At 43.4% G+C, this 23,481-nt stretch overlaps 1 protein-coding gene across 4 annotated transcripts in view; it reads left to right on the top strand.

Annotated features, from left to right (window-relative positions):
• The first annotated feature begins 9,464 nt into the window (after positions 1–9,464).
• The window catches only part of Rnf145 (ring finger protein 145), a 44,955-nt gene continuing 30,938 nt past the window's right edge, over positions 9,465–23,481 (top strand). The window contains exons 1-3 of one of the 4 annotated variants that reach the window (XM_034505573.2): positions 9,465–9,783; positions 15,365–15,578; positions 21,360–21,468. In XM_034505573.2, coding sequence (XP_034361464.1) covers positions 15,395–15,578; positions 21,360–21,468 — 293 coding nt within the window. In that variant the 5' untranslated portion in view covers positions 9,465–9,783; positions 15,365–15,394. Of the gene's footprint in view, positions 9,784–9,992; positions 10,175–10,946; positions 11,037–15,364; positions 15,579–21,359; positions 21,469–23,481 lie in introns of those variants that run through there. The other 3 variants (XM_034505574.2, XM_076937019.1, XM_034505567.2) reach the window with 3 other exon arrangements.

Genomic DNA, 23,481 nt, shown 5'->3' with positions numbered 1-23,481 from the left:
TTTGCAGGCCAACCTGGGCTACACAGTGAGACCATGTCATTTCTGTCAGTGACAGCCCACAGCTGGCTTCTGCTCTCCGTCTGCCTAGGTACTGTTCATATGCTTGCTTATCAGCTTCTCAGACTCAATATGGGTGAGATGTATGGGACTAGGTATCCTTCACATTCTTCAATTCCACCAGGAAGCCAGTCTTGGCTCTTTATTTCTTGGTTAATATCATTTAAAAAAAAAAGCAATTAATTGAAACAGATATGTAGACACACAGCTTAAAGTCACCTAGTTGGTAAAAGAGAGTCCACAAAACACACAAGTAAATCCACACACAAAGTGAAGTGATTAACATCCTATTAACAGAGAATCAGACACATAGCTGGCACTACATATAGGTGCTTTTCATACATAGTTGGAAAATCAATAAATTTTATATTATTTTAATACCAAAATAAGCTTAAGTCTCTCCATCTTTTGTGGAACTAATCTGAGGCTCCAGAAGAAAACAACAGAAAAATAAGCCAAGTTTGGGCGATTTTTAGTGTGTGTGTGTGTGTGTGTTTGTGTGTCGATGTGTGTGTATCAGTGTGTATGTGTATATATGTGTCAGCATGTGTATGTATGTGTATCACTCTGTATGTGTATGTCTGTGTTTCAGTGTGTGTGTGCGTGTATGTGTGTCAGTGTGTATTGATTTTGCTGTTTATTTGGGGTTTTATAGATTTTTCCTGAACACATTTTCCACCAACACTTCATTTATGGAAGAATTGAGAACATATTCTGATGACTGCCTGTATACACACTGTCTAGATTCTACAAGAATCCCATTCTACTTAACTATCCTCATGGTTTCCTTCTGAAAGTTAACTGTATAAAGAAAGTGATATTGTTATCAGGCAATATAGTCCATCGAGGGGAGTGTGGCGGTTTGAATGAGAATGACCCCCATAGGCTTGTAGATTTGGATGCCCACAATGTCACAAGATCTCGCATTGTTTCATGAACCTGTTTATTTCCACACATTGATCGAGAGGGGAAGGCCAGCCCCCCAGGTTGCCTCTGCACTGTAGAACACAATACACAGTAGAGATTTCACAGAACTCAAACTGTTCTTGACAGCACAATGGATGGAGTTTTTTTATTTTTTTTAATAACTAACCAACCATGGGAAGAAGTGGGTGGCTCTCCATGGATTGTCTGATGATTCTTAACGCTAGTAACTGTGATGTGGGAGGATCATCTGTCCCAAATCTCCACATGTCATCCAGATTTTTAACTCCAGTTTCTTACGCTGGGCCCCTCTGGCAGCTTATTTACTTCTCTTGTACAGGCCCCCAGTACACCTGAAGCTAGCCCTCTTTCCTGGGTGCTGTTGCTCCTTCGTCTTAAAACATATACTATACAAGAATGAATGTCATCAACTTAAGAGGTTAAACAGCTTGGGACTCTGAACTGAATATAACAGAAAGTACCACCTAAATTTCTATAAGCAAACGAGGTACTTTATTGGCAAAGTCAGTAGGAGAGTAGGGTATGGGCATGTTGTTAGACAGGCTGAGCTAGGTCCCATATCCTGAGACTTGGTCTGGTTTATTTTTATGTCTCAGCATTAGTGGCAACTCCCAAGTTAGTGTTGACTCATGTATATAATTATTTTGTTGCTGCAGCATTTTAAATTTTTTTAAATTATTTATTTTATTTTAGTGTCTGTATGTGGGGATGTGTGTGTGTGTTTGTGTGTGTGTGTGTGTGCATATGAATGCAGTGCACACGTGTGCATCTGTGTTGTTATGTCCACACGAGTGCCGATGTTCTCAGAAACCAGAAGTGTTGGATCCCCAGGAAGCTGCAGTTATAGATGGTTGTGGGCTGTTCAAAGTGGGTTCTGGGAACTAAAAGAGTTGTCTACTAGAGACATAATGTGCTCTTAACCACAGAGTTATCTCTCTATTTCCCTGTTGTTGATGTTGTTTTTTAATTTGAGGCAAGGTTTCATTGAGTTCAGCCTGAATTAGAACTTACTTTATAGTTGAGTGTTGTGGTTTGATCTAAAGCTTGTATTAATTGGGTCCCCAAAATTGCATGAGAATCCACGCATAAGAGGATCCCTGCTCTCAACTGGTTTCGATTGTTAAATAAAGTTCCTGGGCAGGGAGACAGAGGCAGGACTTTTAAGATTCCTGGGAAACAGACAGAGGGAGGAGGAAGGAGTTAGCTGCCAGGCCGTGGGAGGAAGGAGGAAACACCAGGCCTGAGAGGTGCAGAAGAGAGAGCACAGCCATCATGTAAGAGTCGGGGATCGGATCGTGGCCCAGGAGAGCTGCAGGTCTGGGTCCGGGCAGCCAAGGTGGAATATAGGTTTTAGTAAGTGATGAGTTGGGATTACCGGCAAGTATATCAGCCATACGGAGGTCTGGAAGTGGCCCAGCTGTTGAGCTGTTAAAGCATATTAAAATATAAGGCTGTGTGTGTGAGTGTGTGTGTGAGTGTGTGTGTATGTGTGTGTGTGTGTGTGTGTGTGTTTCATTCGGGAACCCAGAACATCAGGACCGGTATCGAGGAATGCGCTGCTGCTGCCATTGGGACAATTTGAGGAGAGTTATTTGGGCTCAAAAACGGTTGAGTATGATTTTGAACCCCTAATCCTCCTGCATTTACCTTCCAGGTAGTGCATTTGCAAACAATCGTCATCATGGTTAGCTTTTTAAAATTTTACTTTACAAGGGCGTGGCTGTAATATTAATAGAAACGACGCCTCTATGTAGATCTGGATGCTTTGGAAACCTGCTATGTAGACCAGGTTGGCCTCAAATTCACAGACAGCCTCCTGCTCTGCCTTCTGATTGCTAGGATTAAAGTTGTGCACCACCTTGCCCAGCCCATTTTTAACTTTTATTATTATTATTTTTTTTAGTGAGCTAGTGGTACGTTACATGACACTTTCAGATAGCCGGGCAGCCACTCGGCCCTGCTATCTCTGGAGTGAGCAAACCACACTGCAGTGCGCTGTGTGGCTAAGCTAAGCTGATTGCCGGGGCAAGTGTATTAAATGAACGTTCAGCTACAATATTTTCGTTTCAGAGTTTATCAGTGCACCACCCCATTGTAAGGTGAGGAACGTTTGTACAGGCTTCCTTTCTCAAGTCCAACAGTAAGTTTTTCCTCTCAATGGATCGATCAATCAGCTCTAGTGTTCATTACCTCCATTCTGATTATCTTCGTGGGTCATAGATTCCCTCCTTGATTTATTCATTAAAAACTAAGATAAATAGTCTCAATTCTTCCTTCCATTCCATATGGCCAGCAGGCCACATGGCTGATCTGGTTTAAAGCATTACTGGAATAAGACAATGAAGAATACTAGTGGGAGACAATCAGTGTATGACCAGGATCGTCAGTATCCATCCTTTCTGGTTAATCTTATACTCGGAAAACGACATACAAGTTCATGCCACTCCCTAATGCAGATTGACCAGGAACAAACACATAGAAAGAAGCAGGATAGATAGGTATTTACCAGCTAAACCTAGGTTTGAAAGCAACAATAAAAACATTTTTTTCGGCTAACATTAGAAGCTTAAGATAGTCACAAATGCCCAGGTTGATTAAAAGCCAGGCTGGGCGTGGGGGAATAGGGAAGGATTCAGCTCAGTAGCAGCGGACTACTTGCTTAGCATGTACATGTCACTTTGATCTCGAGCACAGTAAGTAGGTTAATAGCTTTGTTAAAAAGCAACCACGTAAAGCTGGCTTTTCTTTTGTAAGAATGAAAATAATGAGTCCAACTCGATGGGACCCTCACTGGAGAAAAATGTTATACAAATGACATTTTGACAATGGCCGGGGTGATCTATGGGCTGAGCAGCAGAACTAAAAGCATCTTTCCTTCTCTTAGGTGAAGCAATAGCAGTCAGTAATTTTGAAGAAAGTAGCAGAGGCAGCCTTAGAACACGTAGGGCTGGGGTGTGGTTGTGTTTTCCACCTACCCTCAAATAGATTAGCGGCACACACAGAGATAAGGCAAGTAACATCCAACATTGACGAGTGTTGAATCTAGACAGTGTGTATACAGGCGGTCATCAGAATATGCTCTCAATTCTTCTGTAAATGAAGTGTTGGTGGAAAATGTGTTCAGGAAAATCTATAAAACCCCAAATAAACAGCAAAATCAATACACACACACACTGAAACAGAGACATACACATACAGAGTGATACACATGCTGACACATACACACAGAAACATACACAGACACACACAGACACAGTGATACACACACATTGACACATACACACTGATACACACACATTGACACACAAAGACACACACACACACACACACACTAAAAATCACCCAAACTTGGCTTATTTTTGTTGTTTCCTTCTGGAGTCTCAGATTAGTTCCATAAAAGATGGAGAGACTTAAGCTTATTTTGGTATTAAAATAATATAAGATTTATTGATTTTCCCACTATATATGAAAACCACTTATAGGTAGTGCCAGCTATGTGTGTTAGTAGCTGTTAGTAGCTGTTAGTAGGGCATTATAATTTCATTTTGTGTGTGGATTTCCTTGTTTGTTTTGATACACAAGAGCACACATGTCCAGGAGAGAGAACAACCAACCCCAGGCATTACTCCTCATTTGCAATCCCTATTTATTTATCTGGCCTAGAATTTTCCGAGTAGGCTAGGTTAATTGGCCAGTGAGTCCCTGGGATTTGACTGTCTCTGCCTCCACAGTGCCGTGATTATAACCATATGCCACAGTGCCCAGTTGTTTTCTGTTGTTTGTTTATTTATTTATTTGTCATCTATTTTAAAATTAAAACAAAATTACATTTATGGCCTCTTTTTCTTTGTTATTGGTACATATATACAAATGCATAAATACATAAGTGCAACCTCCTGGTTCCATTTAGCATTGCTTGCACGTAGGTCTTTAGGGCTGACCACTTAGTACTGGGTACTTAACTAGCAAACTCTTACTCAGAGAAGACAAATCTCCGCCCCCCCCCCATTTATTTGAAAATACTATGTTAAATGCAATTAGCCAGACTTGTGCCCCACCAAATACTGTCCCCTTTATATAGCATACCGCTGTGGAAAGCACAGATCAGGTGAAGACGGGATTCCTGATTGCTCTGAGCTTAGACGAAGGGCTTAAAGTGCCTCTTAATGATACTGCTCCCCTGAGGTTATGATGAAATGTTCTAAAACTGATTGTAGTAATGGTTGTATAACTCAGAATAATTAAAAAAAAACATTGAATGGGAGCATTTAGGTAGTAGATTCAATGGTTTGTGAATTCAATTGTTACATATAAAAGAAAAAAAGAAAACAATTTTTCTGTCTTAGTCTGTAAATGGATTTTAATAAACCCTATTAGTTATTAATATGACCCAGCCAGCCCCCACCCCCAATAACTGATGCAAAGGTCTGTGGATTTATTTAATCAGCTCTTTCACAATTGTTGGGAGATTACCCCTGATCTGTATTTCTAATGCTAGACTGTCTACTTCCCAGATGCATTACCCAAATACTTGCTGTTTGAATCTTGCTCAGGTTACTTCTGTTCCAGCAGTCTGTCCTGGAGAGGGAGGGTTGGGGGGCAACCAGATTTTGTTGGCTAGTGGTTAGCATTTGAATACATAGCAGCAACATAACTGTGAAGAGACATCATGACCATGGCAACTCTGTACAGGGAAATATTTAATTGGGGACTTGCTTACAGTTTCAGAGGTTTAGTCCATTATCATCATGGTGGTAAGCACGACAACATGCAGGCAGACAGATGCTAGAGCAATAGCTAAGAGTTCTATATCCTGACCCTTAGGCAGAGAGGAAATACGAGCCTTGCATGGGCTTTTGCATCTCAAAGCACACCCCCAGTGACGCCTCTTACAACAAGGCCACACCTCCCCCAAAAGGCCACACCTCCCGATCCTTTCAAATAGTGCCCCTAGTGAGGAAGCATTCAAATCTATGAACCTATGAGGGTCATTCTCATTCAAACCACCACACTCCTCTCAATGGACTATATTGCCTGATAACAATTATCATTTTCTTTATACAATTAACTTTCAGAGGGAAACCATATGGTTAGTTAAGTAGAATAGGATTCTTGTAGACATCTAATTTAGGCAGTTGATGAGTGAGTGAGTGAGTGAGTGAGTGGTGTGAGTGGTATATATGTGTTATACAGGTGACTGTGTTTGTCTGAACATATGGGAGTGAACGATGCAGACAACAATGGGGGGTTTCAGTTCTCCTTTATCTCTCTGCCACTTGCCTAGGCTGGGTGATCAGCAAGCTCTTGGGATTCACTTGTCTCTGCCGCTCAATTTTAGGGGACAGGCAAGCAAGTTCAGCTATGGCTGGCTTTTTATGTGGGTATTAGAGAATTCAAATTCAGATCCTCATGCTTGCAGAACAAGCCTCTTACCCACTGAGCTATATCTTTCTAGGCCTTTTAAATTCTCAGTGTTGACTCTACATTAATTTTCACTGGATAGAGTAAGGTTTCTAAATATTCAGAGAAAATAGCATAAGAATAAATGAACACATGAAACTTCTTCTTTTTAAATTCTCAATGTTGGCTACCCAAGGTCTTTAGAGCTTGGCTTAATTATGTGAAATCTGTGCTATGATGTCTTAACTCTGGATTGGAAAAGCAGTGTCCACTGAAGATCTTCCACAGAAGCCCATTTCTGTTTAGCAGCAAGAGTTGGCTCTATAAGGAATTTGGGAGCTAGTTTTTTTAGGATGGCTAGAACCACAACAAATACGCATGGCTTGGGAGACTGCACTGACTTTCCCCTGGCAGTCAGATACATTCATAAGAGAACATATCTTTAGAACCTTGTTTGCTGCTGTTTCCGTCCCCCTTAGCTCCCAGGAGAGCCAGTTCCTTTTATGATCAAGTTGTAGCATTTGGGCATTTCCTTAAGTCTGTTCCGATAAATGCAGTTCCTGGTTTTTCCTGCTTTGGGTGGCTGAGTGACTCTTTCCAGGAAGTACTTACATTGTGACCCTTCTCTTTCATTGGGGTGACCCTCTCTTCAATCCCATCTGGGTTCTTTTATGCCTCTGGGATTTTCTTTTCGGTTTGATTTACTTAGCAGCTTCTGGATCCTTCCCCAAACTGGATTAGCAGCAAGGTTCCTACGGTAACCCTTTCATTACCAGAGCAATTTTCTTCACACGTTGTTTTGAACTTCAGCATTTACAAGCCACTCCTGTTAAACTCAAAGGTAAAAGGACACGTGATTTGTTCTTGCTTTTACATGTCCAGTGTACTTATGGTGGAGTTCTTAAGCTTTGAAGCCATTTTCTTTCTCCTTTAAAAAGTCACAGAAAGGCAAAGGGCTGAGGCAGGCTTCCCTTCCACTGAGGCAAAGCATGAATCTAATGAAACAGCATTGTCAAAAATTCTGCATTTTACCTGAGAGGAACAAAGGCAACGGATCCAAGTTTAGTGTTATATGCATTTTGAATTCTTTATTCTGTGTTTTTAATGTGTGTTTTTGGCCACATATTTTTTTTTCTACCTCAGCCAGTGGTGAAACTTTGAGTGTAAAAGCCAAGGGAAGCTGTTGCTAATTATAGACAGCTTCCTATTGCAACCATTAGCCAGGGCAGATTTTCCCCTAGTAGGCTATATAGAGAGTCACATGAAATCACCTCTCTATGATGTGACAGGTTTAATGGTTATTCCAAAGTGGCCTAAGGGATCGGAACAAGAGTGGTTGTAAGGAGTTATGAACAGAGTTCCCAGAAACATTTAAACCCTGCTATGAAGCCAGTGGGTGACAGTTTGACAAAATTAGTCACTTGGGACCATGGCTGTGGAGGACATTATCTTGATTAGTGTGATGCCATTCCTTGGATAAGGTATCTTAGACTGCTTAATCGTGAGGAGCAGTAGCATGCATGCATTTACATCCCTCTTTGCTTCTTGACTATGGATGAGGTGACCAGCTGTTTCAAGTTCCTACTGCCTTAACCTGCCCCACAAGGGACTGTGCATTAAACAGTAAGGTGAAAGACATCTACTCTCCCATAAATTCTGTCCAAATTTTATCACAGTCACAGGAAAAGAAGCTAAGACACAATGGAAAGGAAAATATGTTACTGAGAATTGTAGTGATGGCATTGACTATATGTTATTTATTTTACATGTTTTGTCTGGGGATATGTCTGTGCACCACATGTTTGTAGTATCCACGGAGACCAGAAGAGGGCATCAGATTCTCTGGGACTGGCGTTAACAGTTACACCTGGGTGCTAAGAATCGAACCCGGGGGTTCTCTGGATTAACAGAAAGTGCTCTTAAGAGCTGAGCCATCTCTCCTGCTCTGATGACATTGTTATATGTAGAGGTTGTGTTTACAATTTTATAGCAGGGAAGACTCAGAGGTTCAGAATCGTATGTATGTGTGTCTCATAAGCAGTGGACAGAGACATACAAACATCAAGAACACTCATTTTGTCTTGTACAGCTTATAAGGTGGAGGCTCTTGGCAAGTTTCCGACTGAGCCAGAATGGTTGCAATGCCTTACAAATTACTTGGTGTTCATCTTCTATTACCTAGGCACTGCCTATTACCTAGGCACTGCCTAATGAAAGGCCACACTTGTTTCTAGTGGCAACTGATTCTCCAGGGACTAAACTAAAAGCAAGGAACAACAGAACAAATTGCAGAAGGTAATGGCGAGGCATGGTAATACAGATGTACGTAGTAATAGGTCCCTGCAAAGACCAGCTTAAGTTCTCAGATGAATTATACCCACAGCAAGCTTTGGAACCTTATACTATAGGTACAGTTTCTACTCTAAAGGCTTTTACATTTAAAATATGGCTTCGAGCAGAACAAAAGGATTTCCGGGTGGACGTCAGGGAGGGTGTGTGCACACTAACGTGTTTTGAACCTTGAACCAAAAGAAATGACAAACCCATTTACACCTTTTATTTTCTTACGGTAGTTAATCATTTGCACCAAACGAACACAGACCCGGGGAGCAATTCCAAACCATCCACTCATCCAGCATCTGACCATTTACTCTTCGTAGTCCCTGATGTCTTGGAGACGAGTCTTAGTCTAGTCAAGGAGAGAGTTAAAAATTGCACTGAGTTTGCACGCGGCAGGGACCAGCCTTTCACACTGCCCCACGTGGTCCCAGCAGGTGAGTGTGGGTGTGGGCGCGTGCGGCTCGTGGTGTCTGCGGAGTGAGCGCGAACACGTGTCAGAATGGCTGGGGTCACAGTGCATGTCCAGGTGTCACCTCATCCTTCCTCGGAATAGTCTCCCGGACCAGCACCAGGGAGAAGCCGGCGTCTCGGGCCCACACATCGGAGGCTGTTCGAGAAGATCCCGCCGTGTGCGATTGTGAGTGAGCGTGGGCGCACGGGGGCCGGGCATGGCGAGCTCGCGCGCAGGCGCAGAGTGCGCGAGCCGGCGGTCGCCGCAGAGCGCGGGGGGCGGAGCCGGAGCGCGGGGACCAGGCCATGGCGGCCGCCGGGCGCTGGTGCCGGCGCTCGGCCCGGGAGCGCCTTTGTCGCCGCGGAGGATGGTGACCTCACGGCTCGGGCCGCTTCCGCTGCCTCCGCCTCCCGAGACGCCGCAGCCGAGGCCGGACGCGGGAGAGCCGCCGCTGTGAGCCGCGCATACCGCCCCCCACCCCCCGCCGTCGGAACCGAAGATCTCACCGGAGGGGCGGGAATCGGAGCCAGGCAGCAGCGGACACCGCCATCCCCAGTGCCGGCCCGCAGGCAAGGAGGCTGCAGCTCCAGGTGACTGCGGTCAGCCGGGAGCATCCCCCGGGCCTGCTGCCCACTGCGCCTCCCCTCCCCCACCCTCGCTCCTCCCCGCCGCGCCCCCTCCTCCTCCGGATCTTGGCCCAGGCCTGGTCCTCCTCCGCACCGCGCCCTCCCGCCCACCCCTGAGCAGCGATCGGTCTCCTGCGACCTCCTCGCAGAGCCTCATACTCGTTCCCGGGACCTCGGCTGCCTCCTTACCACCCTCCATCCTTCCTTTCTCCTGCGCCTGGAGAGGGAGAGAACCCTCTCACATTCCTGAGATGCCCTCACTGGGGCTAACCCCTCTCTGCTCTCCAGTACCCCGGTTGCAAGGCCTTTCTCAGTCTCTCTCGCAGAGGTGCCCAGTCCGGGCTCCTTTGCTCAGGTTTGCATTTCTAACTTTGCCTCTTTTGTATTTTGTTCACTCTTTGCTTTCAAGCTTCCTCCCTCTTTCCTGACGTCTTCCCACCTCGCAGTCCCTAAACTCAGCTTAACCATGTTCAGGCGGTGCAGGTTGCGGGGTTCAGAAAGACCTGCCAAGCCCATCGAGTAGGGGAACCTCTGGCTTAGTGTGCAGTGTGTCACTCTTCAGTCACAAGCTGCTCATCTCTCCTTTACTGTATTCCTTTTCCCGCTCGCCATCCCTGGGTTCGCCCTCTCCAGCTCTGCTTTCCCACCCTAGGACCTTTGTGGAATAAACCCCCATTCTATCTTGGGGTTGGGAAGTTGGCTCGACTCTTCTAAGCGCGCCTTTCGGTGTGTGGCGCGGTAGAGCCAGCACCCTTGGCGAGGCGGGGAGCACCCGGGCCTCTCTTCCTGGCAGAGTTTCTGCTTCACGTAATCCCCTAGCCTTCGGGCTGCTGCGTCCGTGCCGCTCTGCTGTGCTGTGCTTGCTGCCTGCTTGCGGCGAGCTGGCTTGGGGTTACTACAGTTCAAATGTATCTGAGAAAAGCAGGCGGGGTGGGGGGAGGTGCGGGGAGAGAGTGAGATGGGGCGGGGGAAGGGGCCTTTGCAGTGGGAAGGCATCAAAGATTAATGGATGGCTTTGCATCGCTGTCTGCAGTAAACAGGAAACTAGTCTGAAAGGAAGGGGGGTGCTGTGTGTGTGTGGAGGCTGTGTGTGTGTGTGTGTGTGTCTTTATTTTATAAAATACCGAGTGTGCAGTTTTGTCAGTCTTGAACTAGACCCAAAAGGATGAGCTGTCGGTGCTGCAGTCGTGACCCAGGCTGAGCGTCCAATGGCAGAGGTAGCGTTGTTTTCTTTCTCTCTGTGGGTCCCTTAACGTTGGACGATGGCTCTTTCACTTGAGTGTGGACTCTTACCCATGGATGTGGTTTCGGAGATGATGAGGAATCACAGGATTGCTAGTAGTTTCTGTGGAAACCAAGTACATACAAAGTTAGCTAGCAACACAGTGGGAGTGGGGAGGACTAGCTATATTTAAAGCGTGTGCCAAAGCTTATGTAAGGAAGTTCTCTTTCCTGGTTTCTCTTTTCTGGATGCAGTTACTCGGATTTTTGGGTCCAGCTTCACCGTCTCTTGCCTTTTTTTTTTTTTTTTTTTTTTTTTTAGGTTTCAGCATCCCATTAGAGAGACAGCCTCCTTGTCCCTCCATTTGCTTAGCATCAGTTTTAGTCGATGTAGATTTTGTTTGAATTGCTGGAGGCAGACAAAGATGGTTGTTGAGGATGGTTTTTGTTTACCTTTCAAATGAGGAAAGAGGTGTAACTTTCAGCCCTAAATTATCTGTGTTACCAATTTAAGTCATCACTAATTTTACATTGAGTCATGTGTTATTCTAATTTTTGCTTTGTCTTTTTAAAAAAGGTAGTTAAAAGAGTGTGGGATTCCTTTTAATTTTTTTTTTTTGTAATAGCACATTTTCTTTTTCTTTTTTTTTTTTTAAATTTAATTTAAGATAGTTTTCCAGCAGAGCCCAGCCGTTACCTTTTTCTTACTGTTGAAGATTCTTTATTTGGTTTCTCCCTATTCAAAACTAAACTGTGTTAGTTTTAGGGAAATACAGAGTGAGGATCTGTGTTTCCTAACCCTCAAGCCCTGTAATAAACTGTGCACATTATACAAGACGTTGTTTTTTCCATGTCTTGGAAAGGCATTTATTGAAACAGCTAGGGTTTGAGGTTTTGGTGAGCATTTACTGAATCTTTCTGTTTCTGGGAAGAAAATTTTTCTGTTTCTGGGAGGAGAGTTTCTTGTTTCTGGGATGAAAACTTTTCATTTTTTTAGCTGCTGTGCTGTATAAAGTGTGTTTGAGTCATTAGTTTACGTTGCTTTCAGAGACACGATGGAGAATTCATTTCCAGTTTCTTTCTGTAACTCAAGGAAGTTTTAGGATCCTACAGGAAAGATAAGATAGTGCAGAAGTTTATATATTTGCATTCGAATGTGTCAGACCTTTTGTTTTTGCTGTTCCTGTGTCTAGGATTGTTGGGTATGGTGGTTTTAAGAGACTTGTGAGTGCCAATTTAATAATTTCTCATTAGCCATGTTTGACACTAGACCTAGAAAAAATATATTAGGTTTGAATCAATCATTTTTAAAAGGCTGTATGATTTCTGTTATTAGTGTCTCTGTGTGGGCAGGTGGGCAGTATTTTGGTGGTGGTGTGGCAGTCAGAGGACAACTAGAGAGTGAGTTCTCACTTTCAGCCGTGTGGGTTTTAGAGATTAAATTTGGGTCCCCATGCCTGTCCTGAAGCATGTGAGCCATCTTGCTGGCCCAGACCACTGTATTTTTGTTCCATGTTCATACAGCCTAGTATGTGGAAGGTATAAGTAATCTCAAGCTTCTGTAATCGTGGCAAATACCTCTGAATTTTGTCTAGATGTTGGTTTAGTACATGGAGCTAGTGTGTAGAACATTGATTTTTATTTGTGTAGTTTCCACCTGTCCTATGTATACCTACCTACTCGAGCAAGGTTCAGAATTACAAAGTTCTGAGCCACAGGGTTGGTCTTTGCTATTAATTTGCTCTGCTAATGCATGTTTCCTCCATGTATTTCTACGGGGCATCTTTCTACTGACTTAGAACAGGTCCAGAAATAAATGATCCATTGAATAAGTAACAGATTTGTTCTTACATGGGCTACGTCATCTACTCCAGTCCCTTTAGATGTTTGGCTCTTCAGTGAATATGTTGATCTTTGTTTCTGTATATTCTTTTGCACTGATAGCTTTAGGGACTCTTTTCTTTCCTTTTCTTTTTCTTTCTTTTCTTTTCTTTTTTTTTTTTTTTTTTTTTTTTTTTGTTTTATTCGTGAGACAGGGACTGTAGGTGGGAATTCCCACAGAACATGTACTTTTCACCTAATGGATTTCTTTTGTAACATAGATGATCCCTCTAAGGATTAGACAGCGCTTTATTCCCACCCACATTCAGATCTAGATTTCCACAACAGGAGTACATGCTAGTTTTTCTCCTACAATAAATGGGAAACATTGTCATTTAAAAAGTAACATTAAACACAGAGGAAAGTTCCAGATTAGACAAATACTGACCACAAATGTTAACTCAGCAGTGCCCGCTTTTGCTTGTTAGAAAAATGGCAGTAGTGATTTATATTGGATTCTAGATTATGCAAAAATGGTCACTTTACCAATGTAGTAATAAGGCTGCCTACTGTTATATAGTGCTTCTTCTGTTCCCCTTTAGGTTGTGGGACATCTCTTAGATACCCATACCTGCAGAAGCTCAGGTCTCTTTCATAAATGGCATATAGCTTATGAACATCCTTCTGCATGCTTTTGTTAAATTGTATTAGTTGTCATTCAGTAGAGACCTGTGGGTGGGACCCAGGACAGCTTGTGGGAGTTGTTTCTTTCCTTCCACCATATAGCTTCCAGGGATCAAACTCAGGTTTCCGGGCTTGGCAGCAAGCACTCTTTACTTGCTGAGCCATCTCAACTGCACCCACCTCATGTTCAAATCATCTCTAGATTACTTACAACACCTAACGTACACCTAGCACAGTGTATGAACTAGGTAGGTCGTTTTTATACTGTATTACTTAGGGATCTGTGACGAGAAAAGGTCTGAACATATTTAGAACAAACATTTCAATATTTTCAGAGATTACTGACTGCACAGATACAGACCCTGCAGATACGCCGGGTTTACTAAAGTAGCAAGAGCTTCCCTTAAGTCAACATTTCTTGACTTTGTGGTTTACAGTCGTGACTGGTTATAAAGATGTTAGTCTTTATGATAGTTTTCTCCTTAGTACAGAGTTGCTCTGTTCGAGTCTCATGGTATATTTTTGTGTATAGGAAGATGATTAAAAGCTCTTACTCATTTCAAGTCATCAGAATTACAGTCTTTATCTATAAAGCAACAATAGCATATTACTGGCAGCTTGTTTACACATATAACCACATTCCCATTATGAGAATGATTGACAGAGGGTCATTAATATCCTCTCAATGGTGTGCTAAGCCGGGTTCCTTTTAGTTCAGGGTGTCAGAGCTAGGGAGTTCCACGGTTCCAGAGTCGGACGGGAACACTGACAAACACTTAACTAACAGCAATCTGTCACTATAATTTCCTTCACAAATAAATGTTTTCACTTCTCCTGTAATGTCTGAAATTACTGCCAAAGCTAGAAATGTGTTTAGCTTTCTCAGCAGAATTCTTAAAAAGATATTGTGAGAGCCAAGAGTCCAGAATCCTTCTTACTCTGGAAGCTGTCCTTTACCCACTTGGGTTTGCCCTGTGCCATTCCACAGATTAATTTGTAGCTATTTCATCCAATTGTCCTTTAATCCTGATAACTGCTTTCCAGTTCCTTCCTTTATCCCCCCACCCCCTTTTCTTTCTGTTTTTATTTTTATGCTTGTCATCTAAGCAAAGATCTTCCAGACTCAGCTTGGCATCTCCCATGGCCATGCAAGTCTGCTGCCGTGCCAGGGAAGTAGTTGATGGGCTTCATTTTCTTTCTCAGGATTCCAAACTAAGTGTGGAAAAAGGAAACAGTTTTGCAAGTTATGTTTCTTTGTGTCTTCATTGAACATTCTCTGCATTGTATGTTCAGTATTCAATTGGGAGGGCCACTCTTGGCTTTCTTCAGATGCAGGGCCATGGGTCTGATCTCTGCAACTGTAAAAAAAGAGCAAAAGGAATACCTAGTACTTCAGCTTTGATTGTGAGCAATTAAGGATGAGGGCAGATGTAAGACGCAGAGAACTGAACCTGTTACGCTTTCATTGGTACTATAGGCTTTTTCACTTAGTAAATACTTAAGATTTTTTCTCTTCTTTGGTAAGTTGATCTCAAATAATTACATAGGGAGGGTATTTTCCTCAAATTAGAACATTCTCATGAGCTTTTTTTTTGTTGCCAGGGTAGATTTGGAGCTGGTGGCTTCTCTCAGTTTTGAAGTGTGAACATTTAGTCTGAATCACATTGGGGCACATCTGAAAGTGCGAGCATTTTGATGTAATATAAATATGGAAACACAGTAGGGACGTTTCCGGGACAGCCAGTTAGATTCCTGGGAGGCTCTCAAAAGGTGGTCCGCGTTGACTTCTTTTTCACAGCTTTCGTCTTTCGATTTTTAGGTGTGCTCCGGAAACAATCAAAAACAAAGCATGGCTGCGAAGGAGAAACTGGAGGCGGTGTTGAACGTGGCCTTGAGGGTGCCAAGCATCATGCTGCTGGATGTCCTTTACAGGTGGGATGTCAGCTCCTTTTTCCAGCAGATCCAAAGAAGCAGCCTCAACAACAACCCTCTTTTCCAGTACAAATACTTGGCTCTGAACATGCACTATGTAGGTGAGTGTCTGTACACCCTCTCTGGCTTCATGATGACTTTGTTTCTGTATATATTTAAAAAATTATTTATAGGTGTTTGAGGGTTTGCCTGCATGTATAGAAGTATAACATATTCATGTAATACCTACAGAGGCCAGAGGGGGGCGTTGGATTCCCCTGGAACTGGAGTTACAGATGGTTATAAGCAGCCATATAGGTGCTAGGAACCAAACTCTGGTCTTCCTGGAAAAGGAGACAGTGCACTTAGCTGCTGAGCCTCATCTCTAGCCTTTCTTACTCTTCTTGAGTCAAAATAAAGCATTAAAATCACTTGCAAGTATAATGTTCATTTCAACTAAATGAAATTTTAAACTGTAATATTTTCTTCCTCAGAAAAAAAATAATCCTAGACTAAGACTTGGTGTGCTTTGAGGTTAAAGACAGGATATTGAGGCATGAAACAAAATCTACTCAAATTAAGTTTTAGCTTAGCAACTATTGAAACACAGATCAAATGGTGTGTTATACTTTTTTTTTTTTTTTTTTTTTTTTTAGAGACAGGGTTTCTCTGTGTAGCCCTGGCTGTCCTGGAACTCGCTCTGTAGATCAGGCTGGCCTTGAACTCAGAAATCCGCCTGCCTCTGCCTCCCAAGTGCTGGGATTAAAGGCGTGTGCCACCACTGCCCGGCCAGTGTGTTATACTTAAAGACAGTTTTGTTATTAGATTTGTAAAGCAACAAAGTATGTCTTTTACAAAGTTGTAGACAGTTGTCCTGTCTTTATGAAATTTCCATTTTATCCACAGAAGGGTTTCTTAGCCCTCAGAATCCTGTAAGAGTATGCCAGGTCAGTCATTATGGGGGGAAGTAAGTCAAGGTAGAAAGGACTGCACATTAGATACAGAGCTTGTGGCTCTGTGAACTCCCCCCTCTGTGTGACACTTCGATGGGAAAATGAGTGACCTAAGGAGCTTGCTTTATTTTGGGGACCCTGAATGCTCAGCCTTAGACTTTCCACGTAACCCAGTTATGGAAAGTAGCTCCAGTCAGTTGTTGAACAGTGACACATTTTTTTAGCTTTTAGGTGCGAAGTATTTTCACCTGTGGTTTTTAAACAGTGCTGCTATCATACTATTTTTAAAATGTTTGGACTAGTTATTACAAAACAACTGCCTACTAAGTAGAAACATTAATTTTAGAAGTTGAATAGGTTCTGATACAACTGAAATCCACTCTGGCTTGTAACTTGGGGAACACAGTTGAGCCTTCTTAAATACAATGATTAGGTAAAGTCCATGGTAGGTGAGCACAGTGTTTGTGTGAACTGGTATTGTTGTTTGGTTGGGGTGCCTCTGTCAGAGTATTGTGTAACTTAATGCTTCTGTTTACAGAATTTACTCCTAGATACATTGTAAAAATTCTCAAGTGTCAGAGAATTGCATTTGTGGTCAGAAATCAGAACATTAAAAGTGTTTGTTAAAGTGTTTCCCGCCAGCCAGTTTGTTCTTTATGTAGTCCTCTGAGTGCCCCAGGGTAGCTATTATTTCCTTGTGTAGAAGTCTTAGGTATCATCTGTGGGTGTAAGCCAATATGAATACATGTATCTTCTTTCTCTATGATGGCATAGTAGGCCTGGCTCAGAAGCCTCAGCTCTCACCTGCATATGTGGCAGCATCACTACTGTGCTCAGGTGCTTGTAGTTTTTTGTTGAGACTGGGTTTTACTATGTAGCCCAGGCTACTCCCAGATGCAGTATCAAAGCTACCATCCCCCTGCCTCAACTTCCCAAATGATGTCCTTACAGGTGTTTATCACACCTGGGAATATAAAGTTTTGTGCTGTTTTGTTTTTTTATTGTTGGCACATTCTAATATGCCAGTTGTAAGATTCTACTTACATGCCTCCTGCCCCCGGCTGATAAGTCTTCACTCTCAGGGATTTGGAGCTGGATTTGATGTTGCATGTCTAGAATTCCAGCCCTTGGTAGGCCAAGGAGGAAGGAGCCCAAGTTAGCTACCAACCCAAGCTACTTAATGAGTCCCAGTCTCAGAGAAACTGGGGGGAAGAGAGTTGGGCTGTGTATTGTTTTATTTATTATGGTTTCATTATTATGTTGAACTCTTTGCTCTGTTTGGAATTTAGCTGCATATGCAGGTCCTGGCCCGTCATTGAACAGTTTCTTTTAGATAACTCTGAGGCATGTGTGTTAATATAACTCCTGTTTTCCTCAGTGATACGCACTAACCAAACACCCTCCTGTGGTTTTAGGCTTGGGTGCTTGGGTCCAGTTTGCACACTGTCTTTTATTTACTGAGGGCTTGGATTGTGTTTTATTGCCTGAGATGGTTAGTTTCTTCCTTCCTAGTGCTTTTATTATTAGTTTTCTTTTTCTTCTCTCCCTCCCTCCCTTCTTAAAAATTGATTTTATAAAATCAAATTTTTTTTTTTCAAAAAGCAGGACACAATTTGAAATAACCATCAATCTTGTTCTCATCAAAATTCAAAATTATAGCTCTTTCATTGGTTTTCTGTGAGAGTTTAATTGCCTAGTTTCATTTCTCAGACAAGAACCCTGTGGAAATTTCACTGCGATTATATTGTTAGTGTGAAATGATACCATTAAGGATGTTCTTCTCTGTGAAACCATAGGCAGCTTGTCTATATTCAGGATTTTTTTTTTTTTTTTTTTTTTTGGTTTAGAAAAATAGCAACTCTGGCCGGGCAGTGGTGGCACACGCCTTTAATCCCAGAACTTGGGAGGCAGAGGCAGGCGGATTTCTGAGTTTGAGGCCAGCCTGGTCTACAGAGTGAGTTCCAGGACAGCCAGGGCTATACAGAGAAACCCTGTCTCGAAAAACAAAAAAACAAACAAACAAACAAACAAACAAACAAACAAAAAAACAAAAAAAAAAAAAAGAAAAAAAGAAAAGAAGGGGAAAAAAAATAGCGACTCTCATTGGCTTCAGGCTGGCTAACAGGATAGGTCACTGACCCCCAGGGCTGTACCTGTTTCTACCTCCACAACACTAGTATTGGTAAGCATGCACCACGTATGCGGCCTTTTGTTTTGCACTGAGCCTGGGGACCTGAGAAACCCTTGAGCAAAAGCAAATTGGGAGGTAAGAGGGTTTGTCTCAGACTTCCAGGTCAGACCGCAAGGCAGAACCAAAGTTCAGTCTCTGGAGGACACTGCTTACTTGCTGCCTTGTTCGCTTGTTTGCTTTCTCATAGAGCCCAGCTCACCTGCCCAGGGACAGTGTCACTTTTAGTGGGCTGTGCCTGCTGTGTTAACTCTCTGTCAAGCTTGTCTCACAGGTATCAACACAGGCTAACAGGATCCAGGCAGTTGATCAGTTGAGGTTCTGTCTTTCCAGATGACACTAGGTTATATCATGTTGACAATAAAAACTAACAAGTACCCCCCCCCAAGTTATTTGTCTTAACTTATTCTCTTACTTCTCGCCTTCCCTTCCTCCCTCCCTCCCTTCCTCCCTTCCTTCTTTGAGACCGGCACAATCTTGATAGGTAGGCAGCTACTCCTTGGTACACAGCTCAGGCTGGCCTTGACCTCTCAGCGCTCTTCCCTCAGCAGTGTGGTCACCACATTCAGAGGCAGACTCCGTAGGTGTTGCTGTTGCTCAGGATTTGTGTTTCATTTTCAGCTTCGGTGGTTTGGGGGATCGCTCACAGTTTTGACTACAAAGCTGTTTCCGTTTGGGTCTCTGGGCCACCTTAGGGTGGCGCTAGTGTGCTTCCTCTGCAACTGTGAAAGTCCATTCGCAGTCTACCGTGTCTGCTGCCCTGCGGGCCATATCTCTGTTGCATTGATCATGAGCTCCTGTCTGGTCGCACGGGTTGTCTGTTGTCTCTGCGTTCCTGCAGGTACTTGATCTTCAGGGCGCTCATCTCTAAGCACCTGCTTCAGGTGACCTGCCTGGACATTACCCCGCCGCCGCCAGCCACTGCACTCACACCTTGACTTCATGTCAGACTTCCTCTTCCTCCTGTGTTACTGTTTCAGTAGCAGAACCATCCTCTTGATTACCCGAGCTAGAAAGTTCACTGCCACCTCCACTTCTGTATTTTCAGTCACTCATGCAGAGAGCACCACTTAGATCTGCTTAACTGTGTTTCTCAGAGCTCATCGCCAACTCCATACCCAAGCTGCTGCTTTGGCAATAAAACTTACAAGTATCTCCTGCCCCAGGTCTTTGTCTAACTTATTCCTTTATTCCTTATGACTCTTCGTCTTTCCTTTCCCCCTCCCTCCCTTCTTTCCTCCCTTCCCCTCTCCCTTCCTTCTTCCCCCAGTTCTTCCACAGTCCTCCCATCTCTCTAATAACAGAAATCAGTAGGTTCATCAGTAACATGGGGTTTTAATGTTATGTGTTTATTTTCTATTTTATGTATATGTCTATGCACCCCATGCATACCTGGTGCCTGTGGATGCCAGAAGAAGGCATCTGATGTTGGGCTTGAATTTACAGACAGTTTGTGTGCTGGGAATCAAACCTGGGTCCCCAGCAAGAATAAATGCTCTTAACTTCTAGCCATGTCTCCATCCCCGGGGAATCAGTGTTGTCTTAAACAGGTCATCCTTTTCAAATGTTGCCAGTTTACTGAGTTGTAAATCACCATTGGCTCGGCTTCATCATTGTCAACCTTATTTAGGGTTTTCAGTTAATACCACAGAGCAAATAGTGATGTCTGCTAATAGTGATGTCTACTCGCTCAACATCAGGCTGTGAGTTTGAGTGAGGGGCTCCCATAGTGGAAGACGTTATGCTACTTGTCAGGAACAGGCAAAGAGCCCGTACCTGTTGGTGTGTGAGCACATAAACAGGCTCTTCTTTTGATTTTGGGTGTCCATTCGGAATAAGTGGGGGGTTTTGTTTGTTCGCTTGTTTTTTTGTTTTTCCATACCCAGGAGGATTTTTGGAAACGATTTGTGAGTATTGTATCTCAAAAATGCTGTCAATATTCAAAACAAGAGGGAGTGCTTTGTGCCAGACCCTTTATAGCTCTGCAGAGAGCAGAGCAGCTGGGTAGAGAGCACAGCGCCAGCAGTTACTGAGGAAGGTGAAAGACAAAGTGGAAAGGAGAAAGGACAGGTCAGGAGGAAACCAGTGTCTCAGATGAAAACACCAGTGTTGCCGGGGTTTGACCTCAGATGCTGGCATCAGCAGGATGTGGTTGGCTTCTGGGTTAGACAGCAGAAAGATGAGAATGGTTTTGTGGCAGAAGAAAATAAAGATTGGGCACAAATGGTTTGAAATAATGGAGTGAAAAAGTTAATCACTGAGGGCAGATTGCTGTGAAGGGAAACATTTTGGGTTTTCTCTTCTGGGATGGGGAAGAGGACCTGTGTTGGGTGTTGTTGGGAAGATGTCAGAGAAATGGGGTGGGGGGTTGAGACATTGACACATGATAAGGCCTCTGGAGTTGGAGAAATCTGAAGGGGCAGCTTCTGGGAGTCCAGAGACAGGATGAGAGAATTGGTATAAAACAGGGAGGAGCTGCTGAGGAGAGGTGGGTGGTGATAGGAACCATGGCATGCCTCTACACTGCATCTAATTATAGAGTAGAAAGATGGCGAAGAGTGCCAGGCTATCCTGCAAAGTGCCAAGCTATCCCAGTTTTAAGTCCATAGTGGTCATTTTGAGCAGAGTGAACCTTGGTGAAAGTAAAAGGGTAACCTCCATTTGTTGATCGCTACTTGGAAAGTCATCCATTTCAGCATATTTCTAATACAGCTACTTGGGAGGCAGAACGGCAACCATTTCTCCTTGTGTCTCTGCTGCAGGTTATGTCTTAAGTGTCGTGCTCCTCACTCTGCCCAGGCAGCATCTGGTGCAGCTTTATTTGTATTTTTTGACTGCCCTGCTCCTCTATGCTGGACATCAGATATCCAGGTAAGACTGCAACCCCAGTTTTGGAATGTGTGATTGAGCTGAAAGTTCCTTGGATTTGTTTTTGGTTTGTTTGTTTGATTGATTTTTTTTTAGTTTGTTTGTTTTTAATGTCAATATAGTGTTTTTAATGAAAATTGTTAGGAAGCTAAGGCTTAGGTAAGTTGCTAGACAAGACCCGCTAAAGGGACAGAACTGAAGGATTGAGTATTTGTATTAAGCAGGGAATTGTTAGATTTGGTTACAGGATGCAGAGGAGGTAGTCCAGTTGCTGGTTTTCTACATTGAGAGCCCAAGGAAGTTGGCCTAATATCTGTGGAGGATGCTGCTGCATCATGATAGATGTACCTGCCAGCAAGTGTGAGGGAAAACAGGCAAAGGGCACCGCTTCCTTCCTCCATGTCCTTGGATCTGGATTGGCAGGTTTGGCCACTTTAGGGTAGGTAGCTTTTTCAAGTAATCTGACTAAGAAAAATCACAGCAGTGGGTAGCCAAGATAACCAGCAGCCAAGATAACCATCGCAGCAGGTTTTCAGCACAGATTGGGTTTTGATCCTTGTTTTCCCATAGATATTATCACTGAAGATTAATAGCTAGAATTATGTTGAGATTATGGTTTTGTAGGGTGGGGGAAAGCAAGACAGGAAACAGGCCTTAAGGTTATATTTAAAGATAAGCTTCTGTATTACCTGCGAAGAGGATTTCTGCAGACAGAGTGAGAAACAGCTTAGCTCTCCCCGACCTCAGCCGGACCTGTCTTCATTTTGAAGATACCGATTTAAAATGATGCAAATCAGGGTTAAGTTGTAGAGGTGTGGGGGGCTGGTTACATCAGTTACTTGGTGGAACTAATTGTGTCTGGGAGACTAAAATGTGAAAGCTAAAGTCTGCCATACTATATGAGTTTGCTGCCTTTGGAATACAAATGTTAGGGTGTAGTTGAACCTACAGTCATAAATGTAATCAGGTAGAACATATTTTCAGGTATAGTTTCCTTTGAAACTTAAATTTCATACTTTTTGATTGACTTAGTTCTTAGTGTAATAAAATACACTCTGAATTCTAAGGAGATTTGCCAGTGGCCTTGGTTATGAAACAGATCTTACACATTTTAATATTGGCTTGAAGTTGAAATCTCATGTTACATGGCTGAAATTGATTTTTTTTTAATGATGAAAATTGTAAATATTTTCTAGTTATAAAATTACAGTGCTCATTGTAGACAGATTTTATGGAAATGCAGAAAGGTTAAGGCAGTGATAGTTACCTGCCCTGTTAGTGTCCTGGGTGCCACCCACCTTTTTCCCATGTCTTTCTGTTCCTTTGCTTTTGTGGATACCTGTGCTGTTCCTTGCTTCTGACCCCTGGGCTGGGTAAGCATCCTCACCCTCCTTGGTAGTTGGTCAACTCACTTCTCAGACCCCAGGTTGTGTCTTCAGCACTCCACCCTCTTCTGCCTGTCTGCCCTGTTCCTCCCTGGGTGAGTGCAGGGGTACCTGGAGGGATTGCATGCACTTAACTTCTGCCATTCTTACCACCACAAATGTCAAGCCATGCAGTCTGGAACTTAAATATGATCCCAGATTTCTTAGAACCCTCACAGTGTTCAAAGCAACCTTGGTTCCTCAAGTAGAGACAGTCGCCTTGATCACGTTGTGCCCTGCATCGTGTCCCTGGGTCAGTGAGTGGAAACCAGCTTCCAGTTACATTGTGTGTCAGAGAGAGCAGCGTGACCTCCCAGAGCAGTGGCAGATGGCACCCATCAAAGTCCCATCCATGGAATATACTCTATTTAGGACCAGGGCTCTGGAGCTACCATCTCAGTGTGCAAATGAGCGCCTGGACACCTGGGAGCCACGGAGTTCATTCTTAGATAGGAGGCTGGGTGGCTGGATGAATAGATACATTTAAATCGAAGGTTTCATAATTCACTGCTTCACAGTTGGCAAGCAGCAGAAAGATAAGACTTAGTTTCCACACCTCAAGAAAAGGTGGTGGCAATCTGACGGGACGTCG

Source organism: Arvicanthis niloticus, chromosome 6 (assembly GCF_011762505.2).
Source record: "Arvicanthis niloticus isolate mArvNil1 chromosome 6, mArvNil1.pat.X, whole genome shotgun sequence".
Classification (NCBI taxonomy): domain Eukaryota; kingdom Metazoa; phylum Chordata; class Mammalia; order Rodentia; family Muridae; genus Arvicanthis; species Arvicanthis niloticus.
The sequence above is the reverse complement of the archived record's forward strand: the minus strand, read 5'-3'. Positions and strand labels throughout refer to the sequence as shown.